Here is a 15,076-nt window from a genome sequence, read left to right as displayed (position 1 = left end):
AGCGCCGCTCACGTAGCGAGCTCCATAGACAACGTGTACGAACGGTGGAAATTCGAGTTGAAATTTGCACATTGTTCAAAGAAAATTTTGTGGACCCGCGTGAAAACGTTCTACTATCCCAATGATCCTTTGCGGTGCATAGCAACATGGCGGAACAGGAAGCGTTTCTAAGGAAAATTCTTACCTCTAAATCGCATAAATCTATTTTTTAACAATAAAAAATCCTTTTAAAAACTTTAAATAAACAACACACATGCTTACGTAAAAATAACTGTATCTATCTGAACTTTTGCTGATATATGACGTCATTTCCTTCCCCGAATTTGTCCGACAATATACGAAAACTGTCGAGTGCAAAAGAAAGTTAAGTATGACGTCACAGTGATCTTGCGTTTTAATTTAATTTAAATTTAGAGGTGGATCAAGCATCTGTACTGAGTGTAACGTGTAGGAAGTAACGGTGACTCTTTGGCAGATTAGTTTTGCTTTGATAATTTTTTTGCCTAGTAAATTCACATCCAAGTTCCATAGTTCGGCCAAATTCCGTCAATAACGTCCCTTGTTCTTTACTGTCATATTAATCCAATCTTATATGGATACGTTAGGTAGGTGACAAAAAATCATTAAAAAAGAAAAGTCCAATCATTATTCTTTAAAAAGATTAAAAACAAAATGGATGTAACTAGGGAAAATAATTAAAATACAGGTAACAATAAGGAACAAAATGAGAAATAACACAGACACACAATTTATTGTTTACTAATCTAAATGATCATTATTTAAAGGTAAAGGAATGATAAAACATAATTGTATTTACATTAAAAAAAAACCAAAAGGGCTTTGTGTAATATTCTAATAAGTCTGTTTAACATTTTATTAATGCTCAGTGGTAGTTAGTTTAAGTGTATAAGCCTGGGAAGGGACCATTGGAATCAAAGTTTGATAACTTCGGGTTTCTTGTGGTGGTAAAAGTTTTCGAGACAAAGCCAAAGTTTTTTTGCTTAGGGCAAGTCCACGGGTTGCATTTAACAATAATGACAGATGTGTGGATCCTTCTGCGCTCGCCCCAACGGTCACACCGTAAAACATATTACCGTTTGGCTGTGTAAATTAGTTATATATAATATTAAGATAGTTTCATTTGTTCCTTAAAAAAGATAAAATGTAATAAGCGCGTGTATTTTGTGTCCCATTACTCAAGTATTTAGCAGTTTAATTGTGTTTAGAACTTAATCTGTAAAAAGCGTTGCATAATTTTTTACCTGTGTAAAATAAAGTGGATAAATAATGGATCGAAGAGTTTTTCTGGAAAGTTCCTTTAGTACCTGGAAACATAATTTTAACATATAGTTGTTCAAACAAATATACCGGTTGATAAATATAGGATCTCTCACGATATTCGATGGTATATGATTTTTATCCAACGAGTTGTGTATTTTCTATCCACAAACCTTAACGAGGTGATAGAAAACACACAACGAGTTGGATAACAATCGTATACATCGCAAATCCTGAGAGATTCTTTTTATCACATGTTTTACCACTTTTGTTTAACCTAAATCTTTTCCGTAAACATTATAATTCTGATCCGCACACACATTTACTTTAACTAAGACGTCAACAACCTTACGCATAAATATCCTTGAAGATTAACAAACAAGCATTTCATTTTCTAACATATTTGCATCAATTTAGGGGAAAAGACACCGCTTAAAAGCTTTCACGTTTATAACTTTATACTTTTTAACTGAACTATTTTGATTTCGTTACTTTTTTATTTTACGCCAATCATCCGGCTAGAGCTACGTAATGTTTAGTTATGACGTCACGTGGCGTAAGAACGCAGTGTAATATCATTTATTACATGAGTGAAATCCACCAAAAATTTAGGTGAACATGTAATAAAATTGTCTAATAATTGTCATGATCTTTAAAATGTTAATTCTAATCTATTCATTGAAACAGTAATTATAACTTTAGTATGAATTACCTTAAACTCCGATGCTAGCAATAGTTGCTTTTTTACATTATTGCGATCGACAGAATAGAAGACTGTGATAAAACCAAATATAAGTATTCAAAGGAACTTTACTGCAATAGGAATATACCACTCTGCCAAATCATGACTCACTTGTCACAGGACATCCGTCGACGTGGTGACAGTCCTCCTTAGAACAGTTACACACACTCTCACACCGAGCTCCGTATGATGGATGACGACAAGGGACGCTGCAGTTGTTACCACTGGGTGACTTGTTGTATCCAGCGGGACATTCTGTTCAATAATACATCAAGACTAATGACTGATTGATTTTTTCAATCCAGAGGGTATAATCCTTTATATTTACATTATCCAGTGTCTTTGTCTGTGATAACACTACTTATCGATTTTGTACTATATAACCCATAATACAAATGACGCCAAATTGAGGCGCCGGCAGAGTTTGCTTATCGATATTTAAAGATTAAATCGTACGATGGCCTAAAATTATATAAATATAAGTAATAAGGAATCATTCTTTGAATATTATGAGGTGATAATTTCGGTCGGGGCGTGATCAAATCTATCATAAAGCCCTTTGGGCTTTATTGGATTTGATCACGCCCCGACCGAAATTATCACCTCATAATACTCAAAGATTGATTCCTTATTCCTTATATCAATTAATGCACGTATATTGTAACAGAAAAAACCTTCCAAAGTGAAGATATGCGACTAACAATTTACACAGACATTCAATACTTTTAAGTGTTAACCCCCGGCTTGGGGTTTTTTTTTTACCTCTAGGCACGTACACGCTGTCACGCCTTACGGGATTTTGAGATATAATTCAAATAAATTTGCCGTTACTCAAAGGTGTTCTAAATAAATTTACAAATATTCCAATAACTATTCATTAAACACATGGCTGTCTGAAGTAAATGAATTTTCAAATATTAAGCTTTCGTTAGTTCTGGCCCGCGGTTGCTTTTTAGATCAACCTGTGGGATCAATTCTCAAAGCAGTGCATGTAAAAAGCATGCTGACCACTCGGCTATATAGGCAAAACATAAATCTTGATACATGTAAGATACATACATGTAATGAATACAAAACATTTTATTATAAAACACATTTGTTTCAAAATTACTCAAATTAACAAATACACTGTAATTTATTGTTGGAGAAAAGGAAGAATTATATATGCTATTCACATCACATGCGGCACACTATGTTTTTCCTATTACCTGGGATGAAACGTTCTGCTATGTTATCGATATGTTATTTATCCTATCAACTAATTTATACTGTTAATTATATTTTTAATATTAAATGAAATTGTTCCGATACATGTTTTAGGGGGTTTTTTTCAGCAAGTTACTCTTTAGATTATTAACACAACATTGATATGCACAAAATTGATTTCTTGCGAGCGTAAATCGTTAGAACAATCAGTTGTGTCAGAGTATATACTAGTATTTTGCTTCATAGTCGTCATCTGATTTCGATGCGATTCCGGTTTTTTTTTTCAGAGCAGCAATAAAATAATCATTTTTGTAATATAACGATAAGACTGATTTGATGACACAAATTCAAAGCAGCCTTCCATGAATACTCTAGATTGAGAAGGATGTAGCTAAGTGTAGTTGCGAGGTTTTATGTGCTTAACCCTAATTTTTCCGGGAAATTGTATGTCATTTAACTTGTTATTATGATGAATGCGTATTTACGAGACAAGCTAGAATAGGTTATAATATTCCAATATTTATAACGAAATGTTATTAAAAGTGAAAGCCAATAACTTACCGACACATACGTTTTGTTTTAAAAAGTAGAAAGGACAGCAGTAGGGTATCCCATCAGGTCTGCAAATAGAACTCTATTTCAGTAGACATAAGGAAATTAAGGTTAGACATAATGGTTTACTTTCAAGACTTCTTTACAGAAAAGTCAATCAGGGATTTATATCTAAAAATAAAAAGTGGTAATAACAAACAATGTTCTAAAAACCAGCAGTTCAAAGGAAAAATACAACAGATGAGCAACATCATTGATTTTAGTGAAGTTATACAAATGTGTCAGTATTTCCTTAGGAAATAATTCGAATGATAGTTTTATCTTTTTAGACTTTTAATAAGTTAATCTAATATTTCCTCATATCCAAATATTCACATTTTCTAGTGTCTCTACTAATTGATTTTGTAACGTATAGTCCATTACATTTCATCAATGACGCGGATGACGTTCGGTTGGGGCACAATAGGCGTTTGCATAATTAAACGAAATTAAAATACCATAAAAATCAACATTTTGATATCTAATCGATCAATATCTAAAAAAAATATATAAATCATTATTTGAATATTATATGGTGATCAAATACGGATTTTGGGCTTTATTGGATTTGATCAAGCCGACCACCATATGTTACCACAGAATACTCAATAAACGATTACTTATTCCTTAAAAAGAGCCTATCTACTCACAGCGGAGGTCTGCATGTTGATTGTGAGTACCCTGTGACAAACAATGAAAATATGTGAACCATCTTCAGAAATGTTCTATCCATGGTTGTTGATCAGGAAGTATCTCATAAAGCCTGTTTTTAATTATGATGAGTTCAGTTTACTTTTTTATAGCATATTTACTTCATCTAAATGAGAGAGAAAACCCATATCAATAAAAATCACTAAAATCAACAAAGTCTTTGCTGCCTTTGTTCCTTTCAGTAATAAAGATGCATCAACTACTCTTGGGAAGGCAATTGTTACATTGAGTGATTATCTAAAAAATGAAAGCTGAACTTTTGATTCTGTAATAAGCAATGTTATTTACAGACCTGGATCGACGACGACGTTAGGAGTCATACGCGGTTAATAATCTATGAGTATTTAGGTGCTAGTTAGATTCACACTGGTTGACACATCGTGCAATATTTATGCTTGCAATAGGATTTTGATGTTTTTCTATTAACATATTTTATATGCTATAACATAAATCTGGGTTGTTCACGTTTAAAGAACCCCAATCCTTGCAAAAAAGTAATTCTTAGTCCTTTTCAATTTTTCAGAGGAAAACCAAAAATAATTGCTATTTTTAAACTACCAGATGTTTCAAATATTGAAGTAACAGAAAGAACAATACAGTGTAAATATGCATCCTTTAATAGTCCATGGATGTTTAATGCTTATTGAACTTTATCAAACATTTCATCATTAGCCTAACTATCATCAGTGAGATGTCATTTTCTAGAAATTACCGGTACAAGAAACAAAAACGCAATTGTCCTTGTTGTTACGGTTACCGTCCTTTCTGTTACCATTATTTTTGCATAAAAACTAATCTTTCTTTTCATTATTTCATTTTGTTCTATGATAAAATTGTAATAAACAGTAACACTATTGAAATTTACAGTAACACTCTGTTGTAAAAGAAAGTATAAATTAATAATGATATATTCAACTCTTCTGAATTAACATAAAAGTAGCCCACTTTGTGGTGGGGATAAAAATAACCCATTCACATAAAATAAATGAAAAGTGTTCTTTGCAATTGGATTTACTCCGTGAATTTTTTTTTTGGCCCCTTATGTTACCGATGTTATTCCTTAAATGGATAAGAAAAAGAAGGTACGCTTTCTTAGTTGTTTAAATCTCAGAAAAATACACATATACCATCTTGAACTTGTGTGTATATAAAGTAGCAAGTTAAAAAAGTAAAAAAAATATCTTGTTTTAAAATAAAAGTTATGACTTAGATATTTTGGCATATTTTTAAGATTCAGTCAAAAATGATGAAAAATGGCACATTTTCTATTGTTATACTTTCATGTTAAATACTGAAATCTGATTGGTTTAGACGCAGTTCATAATCTGTTCTATTACCCTCAGCGTTAGCAATGCACTTAGCAACGGGTAACATTACGAATTGTTACATGCGCGAAAATCATGCGCGTACGGTTCGCATTAGAATTTACGTTATTCCTATCTAAAAGCAGTGATGTTTTCTTTAAAATTAAGACATTCAGTAAAACAAAATAAATAGTGCCTGTTTGGGAGGATAACAATTCAAATTGACACCCCTCGAAAACCATTGTCAACCTCCGCTTCGCGTTGGTTGACAATGGTTTTTCTCGGGGTGTCAATTTCAACTGTTACCCTCCCAAACAGGCACTTTTTAAATAATAGTTTTAAAAAAAAGAAAATGTGTCCGCAGCCGTCCAGTGTGTGGAGTTGAAAATTATTAAATTATTGTTTACAAATTAAAAGGTGACCCATGTATAAGATGCCGGAAGTGCAAGGCACATAAAATGAAGTATGAAATCAATTAGTTCTAACTATAAAATAATTTTGTGATCGGTCCACAATAAGTAGATGATTTGTAATTAGAATCCATTTAATGAGATAAAAAGGTATTAACATTGGAAATGATAATAATCAATGCTACTGACTTAATTAGTTACACTCGTTTTTAAATATGGGAATACTTTCTGAGTCCTGAAAAATATAAATAATTTTATTTGAAAAAGCATGTATTGTTAATTCATTAGCTTTTTCTAGAATAGATATGTGGGTTTAATATATTACATATACTGACCCTGAATGTATAAGACAACTAAGAAGTAGCATATTTAATTTCATTTTGAATATAGGAGACAGTATAAAAAGAGATACTGTGATTGGAAGACAAGAATATGCGGTATAGGAGTTAATGATATTAAAAAGTTTAGGGCCTTAAAGGGTCAGGATCACGATTTTGGTCAAGTTTTTTTTTATTTTTAATATTCACAATGTTTAATGAATGATTTCTAATGATCAAATGAAATTTGAAAGTCGTTCAGTTTTCGGCAAGATACAGGGCTCGCCATTCTTTTTCATGTAAACAAGGCTCGTGTCCTGTTTTTGTTTACATAGGTTAAATATACCAGTAAAAATCATTTTCAAACTGATTTGTCTATCCTCTTATTCATTTAAAGCATGAATTAACAGTTCCTAACGATTAACACATTAATTATGTGTTTAAAACTAGAATTTTCACTTTAACATTCAAATTGTAAAAAAAAAAGCTTTGTTTACATAGCAAAGAATTGTAAGTTCTGTAACTCGCTTATAACTCAATAATTGACACCCAAAATTTGGTTGCATTTTTCAAAATGCCTTACTGAAGCTAGTAAATATTTAAATCTAAAAATAATTTTTGACCAAAAACGTGACCATGTCCCTTTAATTAAAACTGAATGGTGTAGAATCCTGATTGACAAAACATGCATAATTAACACTATAGTTGATAGTTATTTAAAGGGGCATGGTCATGATTTTGGTCAAATATTATTTTTCTGGTTTTATTATTTGCAATGCTTTAGAAATGCATTTCTAATGATCAAATGAAATTTGGGTGCCAGTCGTTGAGTTTTAAGCAAGATATAGGGCTTACAATTCTTCCTCATGTAAACAAGGCTCGTGCCCAGTTTTTATTTTCATAGGTTCAATACACCAGTAAAAAATCTTTTTAAACTGGTTTGTCTGTCTTATTATTCATTTTGAGCATAAATCAATAGCCCCTAACGATGAACACATTCGTTTTTTTGGAATGTTCATACTAACATTCAAAATGTAAATAAAAGCTTTGTTTACATAGCAAAGAATTGTAAGCTCTGTAACTCGCTTATAACTCAATAATTGACACCCAAAATTTGGTTGCATTTTTCAAAATGCCTTACTGAAGCTAGTAAATATTTAAATCTAAAAATAATTTTTGACCAAAAACGTGACCATGTCCCTTTAATTAAAAGCTGAATGGTGTAGAATCCTGATTGACAAAACATGCATAATTAACACTATAGTTGATAGTTATTTAAAGGGGCATGGTCATGATTTTGGTCAAATATTATTTTTCTGGTTTTATTATTTGCAATGCTTTAGAAATGCATTTCTAATGATCAAATGAAATTTGGGTGCCAGTCGTTGAGTTTTAAGCAAGATATAGGGCTTACAATTCTTCCTCATGTAAACAAGGCTCGTGCCCAGTTTTTATTTTCATAGGTTCAATACACCAGTAAAAAATCTTTTTAAACTGGTTTGTCTGTCTTATTATTCATTTTGAGCATAAATCAACAGCCCCTAACGATGAACACATTCGTTTTTTTGGAATTTTCATACTAACATTCAAAATGTAAATAAACGTTTTGTTTACATAGCGAAGAATTGTAAGCTCTGTAACTCGCTTATAACTCAACAAATAACACCTAAATTTTGGTTGCCTATTAAAAATGCCTTACTGAAGTATTGTAAACATTAAAATCGGAAAAATAAATCTTGACCAAAATCGTGACCATGCCCCTTTACGATTTTAAACTGTTGATATCATTTATGTATTAAACGAATCGGAGACAAAGAGCTCTAATTCTAAGAATCATTTCTAAACTCCCAACTTTTATAGATAAGTATTGTGTAGTTTCAACGATTGTAAAAAAAACATTGACAAGACTTAATTATCTGATGTGAATTTCGCTAAAAAAACCCAATTCGGATTAATAACTTCAAAAATGTGGTTTTAATGCAATAATGAAGTTTTAAATATTTCAAGAGAGCAAAATTATGTGATCAAATAATTATAGATAAGACTTTTTGGTATAGACTATTAATTTTTTTTTTTTTAAATGAGCAATAAATTCATTTATTAATGTATTGAGAGATAAAAGTACAGAAAACTGATATTGCATTGAAGCCATTTCCGAATGAAAATATTTTTAAACATCCAAAGTTAAATCTTTTTTTCGTAAGAAAAAAAACCAAAAAGGTGCTGCAGCCGTGTATATATGAAATCATTATATTGGCTGTTAAAAATATCACCCATATTTACCCATTTCTTTCAATGCAAGAACTTCTGCTATTTTAATTTTATTTGAACGGCGTTCCCATAAAATAAGTGTTAGTATAATCGAAGGTTAGTTCACGAGGTATCTCAGAAATTTCACTCTTTGAATTTTGTATGTTTTTATATTGAAAATTGGATTTTTATTGATAAGGAAATGCAAACTTAATTGGATAAACCGAGAGTAGCTCAAATTACATCTAATAAAATTATAAAATCATTATGTTACATATGGTAACATATTTACAATGTTAAAATATCAGGCTGAAGGCAAATGTATAACACAATGCTTGAAGCCAACCCTATGATACATTCCCTGTCGTCCTGTGACTAGGTAGGACAATCTGACTATGCAAAGAGTGAAATATTTAGATTCCTGGAAAACAGATTAACTGATGCTGATGTTATTCAGGACAGAAAAAAATAATAATGATTTTTGTAATATCAATAAGTAGTTGTAGTTTATATTGGTAGAAATTCGTAAAATATGTGAAGACTGGTGATTTCTCGTGTATCAAAAACGATAAATACATCCGAATTAATGTTTCAACCGTAACTGTGCTGATAGGGAAAAAGAAACTTCGTCGGAGATGATGTAAAACATTTGATGATGCAATGAGAAAAAAGTATTCAATTCTTTTTCCTAATATCCTTTTCTGTTTTTGTTATGTGATATGATAAATGAAATATAAATATGGCAATATTAAGTCCCATCCCCTCCCGCCCCGGAAATGGAGGGGACATTGAGAAATCTTGTAGATATGATATCGAAAACACATGACAACATTCATGCTTATGTTTTTACAAATTGATGTTAATTTTTAAAATAATTCCAACACAATTAAACAGTATATCATTTTAAATCAAATATTTTATTCAAAAACGTTTATTGTTGAATAGAAAGTTTAATACTATATGTCGTCTTTTAAATAGTAGTGTTTATACCGAAACACTATTACATCGGTTTTTTTTTCTTTAAAGTATCTTTAAAGTATCATTCATAATAAAAATCAAGGTTAGACTCGAATATTTATTTTCTGGTCTTCTTTACAGAAAAGCTACTATCGTGGTGTGAATATTTAGAAGTAAAGACAGAATCTTTTTTTCAAAATATGTATGAAATTGATGGATATTTGCAAACATTTGAGGGTGTTCTTATAGAGAACTGAGAATAAACCAAAAAAGTCAATTGTGAATTTTAATAGATATGGCATATATATCTTATTATATCATGAAATCCATTTGATATGAAAACATATTATCAGGACAAAGATAATTTTGGTAAGAACTTCTAGATTAAAAAGCAAATCAATGCAGATTTCGCCAAAACAATTTTATTTCCCAAGAATTTGTACCTAAATTGAGGTTCACGCTGAAAATATTGCATGCATCTTTTATATGATGTTTATGTAAATTACATTTCTTATCTATAACTTCATTATTAATTCATTAGATAATATGTTTTTGTCTTTGCAAACTCATATGTTTCGAAAGCAAAACATATTGTTTTATCAAACAATAACACAGATGTTAATTAGAGTCAAATATGCCTCGTATATGCTGATTTAAAAAGAACTAATTGTTCAACATGTAGGAACAAATCAGATCTTGAAAAAAAAACCACATTTTATCGTAAACAAGAAATACATGTATATAGAATTACACAACAAAATTCTAATACCAATCATAATATTAAGTAATATTAACAAATTAACAATCAAACATCAGTTATTCCTTACTTAATGATACATACTCAGTAGTTCTGTCAAAATGACTCAACCATAGTGACGTCAACCTACGTAACAGAACGGATACACCAACACCGTACTCTCTTTCTAAAATAACGCTCAAAACACATCGGGGTTTTCCTGTGTATGATACATAAACACAGTAAGATTTTATAGTATTTATATTAAATGACAATATATTGACAAAACTTCAGTTATAGAACGCCATTTTAGATGAATGTACTGAGAAACTAGGGTAATCGACCCTTGAACTTCTCGGGAATTTGGTTGTATGCTTTAAAAGCAATGTATACGTTTTTGGAAAACAAATGGTTCTCAAATTTGACAGACCTTGTTATGCAACAAAGTCAAGTTAGAAAAGTGGAAATGAAGAGTTTAAAAAATCTTCTGAATCTGCAAACACTTGATTTCAGCCAAAACTCTATATGGATTGCCGACTCTAAAAACTTTAGATCTGTCATCGAACTCCCTTCCAGAGTTCCCGAGACCTTGCTATGGTTCAAATAATCTTTTTTGAACGGCACTAGAGTCCGACGTCTCCGCAGAAATTTCGACGTTTTCAAATATCGGAGACCTTTTTACTCGCAGATTACGAACACTGCTTACTTAAAAGAAATGGTCAAACTAGATCTTTCTCTTTATCTCTGTTGTTTGCTTTTGTATATTTCAAAGATTTGACATATTAATATATATATATAACGGCTTAGTATTAGAAGTCAATATCTATGCTTTTTGCAACCCTAAATCTACGAGAGCTGTCCATAGGTTGCACTAAAAAGCACTACATGAATATGATTGATTTTTACACTTTTCTTCTTTACATCCCCTTTTTGAAATATCTTACACAGAATAGCCGATCTGTCTCTTGTAAACATATCAAGGATGCTTTCAAAGCTCCTTGTCTATCCTTAACTGTACGCCCAACATTAACAAATCTTCCATCGTTATCGTCTATTGATAAGAGATTTAACTCAATTCAGTTTCTTCTGCTAAAGGCCTTTCAAGTTCTGGGAAATTAAAGTCTCTTTTTATTGTAATGTGCTTACATCCGTTACACTTGAATCTTTATCAAGGGTTCTCTGGGATACGTGTGATGTTTCGATTGATCTCTCATCAAACCCCTTCGATTGTGTCTGTAGATTGGAGTGGTTCAAGATATAGCATGAGAGCAAAATGAATTGAACATCCGGCAACGCCTCTCTGCTCACATGTAACACGCCCTCACAATGGTGGGGGGGGGGTGTTCCCTTGTCAACTTTGACTCAGCCAACTGCTTTGAGCTGAATCAATACGTGGTGATGTACGTGGTGATAGCTCTTATTATGATCGGTGTGTTATGCTTAATCGCACTCTCTTTTGCCGAACTCAGGAGATACAGATGGGATATAAAGTACTGTATACATGCATGCAAGTACAACGAACTTCTCCGCCGGGAAAACAGCGCGACGACTTCCTCTATGACTTTGTAGCATAGAGCACACGTGACCGTAAATGGATCATGGCGAAACTTGTCAATCACAAAATAACAACAAACTCTGTTTGCACGACAGAGATATCATTCCAGGCGGGGTGCATGTTGAAGATATTCTTGAAAATATAGAATTCAATCCAAGGTTCTACTTTTTAAAAACTATTAGTATGTTGATAAATATGATTGAAAAAATATCTGCATGGTTTACAGGCAAGTGTTATCTAAACGTTGACTGTAAAATTATTTCATGAGATGCGTGAAAGTAAAACATAGAATTTGTTTATACCGCCTCATTGTGTACATTGGTTATATATTATATGAATTCCTACGTTCCTAAAACAGATGAAATATAGAGCGTATAATTATTGTTCTATTATACAAATATCTAGCTGTCTATATACATTTGGAATTTCTTAGCGTAGCATAATCACTTACCTGTGTGAAATGTACAGGATAAATAATGGATCGCAGATGTTTTCTAAATGGTTCTTTTAGTACCTTATATATATTTAACAAATAGTTGTTCAAACAAATATATCAGTTGATATAATGAATCTGTTAAAAGTTGATTTTACCTTTAAAATGATAATGTTACACCTAATCATTGAAACAGTAATTATAACTTTAGTATGAATTTCTTTTAACTCCGATACAGGCAATAGTTACTTTTTCATATTCTTGCGGTCGACTAAGAACAAGAGTGTGATAAAATCAAAAATAAGCACGCAAAAGAACTTTACTAAAATAAGACTAACACTGTGCTAAATCAAGACTTACTGGTTACAGGAAATCCATAGACGTGGTGACAGTCCTCCCTAGAACAGTTACACCGACCCTCACACAGAGCTCCGTATGATGGATAATCACACGGTAAACTGCAGCTGTCAGCATTGTCTGAGCTAGAGAATCCTGGGGGACATTCTGTACTTAAACAGTGTGCATTGGTTTGGGAACAATATTTATCCCGGCCTATACTACTTATTTCGTTTTTTTATTTGCAAAAAACGTTCCCTTGTAACAAAAGAAAATATAGGTAAGGGTAATTGACCGTTTAAAAATTCAGGGAGTGCTAGTCAAAGTTCATAACCTTCGAAAATTGCAATAATTTTCCTCTTTCATTTTGTAGTTTAAACATAAAAACTATAGTATGGCTCATAAATTAATTTCATTGTTTCTAGTTCTTCTGTACAAGAATTTATAATGTTTAAGTTGTATTTTCCCAGTAGAATATATTGCATAAAATGTAGATAAGACATGCACACAGAAAAGAAAAATATTCCTATAAATTTTATGAACTTAACAATAAGAGTTAACATATTATGTTGTTATATTTACATTATCCAGTGTCTTTGCCTGTAATAACACTACATATCGATTTTGTACTATATAACCCATAATACAAATGACGCAAAATTGAGGTGCCAGCGGGGTTTGCTTATTTATATTTAAATATTTAATCGTACGATGGCTTACAATTATATAAATATAAGTAATAAGGAATCATTCTTTGAATATTATGAGGTCATAATTTCGGTCGGGGCGTGATCAAATATATTATAAAGCCATTCGGGCTTTATTGGATTTGATCACGCCCCGACCAATATTATCACCTCACAATACTCAAAGAATGATTCCTTATTTAAATACAATTAACATCTCATATGAGGTAAATCACATGGCTCAATAAAAATGACGAAAGTAAAGAAAAATATAAACAACATAGTAGGGGATCAGACCCAAAACTGTTCACACAAAATGTTAAATAACTTATCAATATGCTGATCCCCTTAAAATATAGAAAAACAATATTTTGTTCAAAATTATAGACAAAAAATACAAAACCAGCAAAAAGATGGCACATCAAAAATAATATATGCCATATGCAAAATAACAATATTTTGTACATGTATGCAACTTTCGAATATTGGAGTGGAGAAACGGGGATGGTGGTGGGTGTATCAAAACATTACTCGTGCTAACACTCTCATAGATGAAGACAGAATGACCCTACTCTCACTGGTCAGATACTGACCGCATCAAACCACGTGACCGTATCGCTTAATTTGATTGGCTATTAAATTAAATTTGGGGAGAATTACACCATGGAATTTTTAGCAATTACATAATAGGTCACTGGGAGGTTTTTAGACTAGGAATTTGGGCTAAAAATAGACATGGACAGTGAACACTGCTGGGAAATTACATAATATGGCCAACGACCTCTACAAGGCCTGGGAAAGAAATGCAACTTATCTAATCAAACATACACATGGAAAATACAATAAATCAGCAAATAAAATTATAGCATTCAACACATAAATACAATTATTAACATAATTGTTTTTTTTATGTTTTGTCATGCTGCACAACCTCACCGCAGCTCCGTTTTTGCTGTCTGATAAATGAACTCAACACTTGTGCATGATGAAATATGTCATTTATTAAAAATGACGAAAGTAAAGAAAAATATAAACAACATAGTAGGGGATCAGACCCAAAACTGTTCACACAAAATGTTAAATAACTTATCAATATGCTGATCCCCTTAAAATACAGAAAAACAATATTTTGTTCAAAATTATATACAATATATACAAAACCAGAAAAAAGATGGCACCTCAAAAATAAAATATGCCACCAAATGTGAATTGCATAATGACAATTGGCAATTCCATTGTGCCATCAAAGGTGAGTTGTGCACTTGTTGATGCTGATGTGAACACATACACAAATCACAGTTTATAGTCAAATGTACCAACAGTTAAACACTGACTTGGCATACTGTTACCAGCAGTTACACACTGACCTGGCAATAAGTGCATATAATTCATTATACTATAACCCGTACAAATGTAACATGAATGGCAATTCCAAGGTGATAACCCGAAGGCACTCTAATAGACTAACTATAAAGTTGTACTAACAATTTCTAAAGACACAATGTGCAACTAAAAAATAGCAGTTAAACACTGACCTATCATTACACATTACTACACTTGTAAA

The 15,076-nt window shown here is 31.7% G+C and overlaps 1 protein-coding gene and 1 pseudogene across 1 annotated transcript; one reads left to right on the top strand and one right to left on the bottom strand.

The window, feature by feature from the left end:
* Positions 1–1,195: 1,195 nt before the first annotated feature.
* On the bottom strand, positions 1,196–4,550 carry LOC128187159 (uncharacterized). Its single transcript, XM_052857407.1, has 4 exons — positions 4,468–4,550; positions 3,788–3,846; positions 2,132–2,275; positions 1,196–1,325 (listed from the first exon to the last, which is right to left on the bottom strand). The coding sequence occupies exons 1-4, from the start codon at positions 4,548–4,550 to the stop codon at positions 1,213–1,215; spliced, it is 399 nt and encodes a 132-aa protein (XP_052713367.1). The 3' UTR covers positions 1,196–1,212.
* Positions 4,551–5,592: 1,042 nt separating this feature from the next.
* LOC128190696 (toll-like receptor 4) lies at positions 5,593–12,929 on the top strand (annotated as a pseudogene).
* The last annotated feature ends 2,147 nt before the right edge of the window (positions 12,930–15,076 follow it).

This window comes from Crassostrea angulata, chromosome 6 (genome assembly GCF_025612915.1).
Source record: "Crassostrea angulata isolate pt1a10 chromosome 6, ASM2561291v2, whole genome shotgun sequence".
Taxonomy (NCBI): domain Eukaryota; kingdom Metazoa; phylum Mollusca; class Bivalvia; order Ostreida; family Ostreidae; genus Magallana; species Magallana angulata.
This window is presented reverse-complemented; position numbering and strand designations above follow the sequence as displayed.

Excerpts from the sequence above, each read along its gene's own strand:
- LOC128187159 (XM_052857407.1), bottom strand. The coding sequence starts at position 4,550 with ATGGATAGAACATTTCTGAAGATGGTTCACATATTTTCATTGTTTGTC. Across the intron at positions 3,847-4,467 it reads TCAACATGCAGACCTCCGCT|ACCTGATGGGATACCCTACT; the intron begins GTGAGTAGATAG and ends TTCTATTTGCAG. Across the intron at positions 1,326-2,131 it reads CGACGGATGTCCTGTGACAA|GTACTAAAGGAACTTTCCAG; the intron begins GTGAGTCATGAT and ends TTATGTTTCCAG.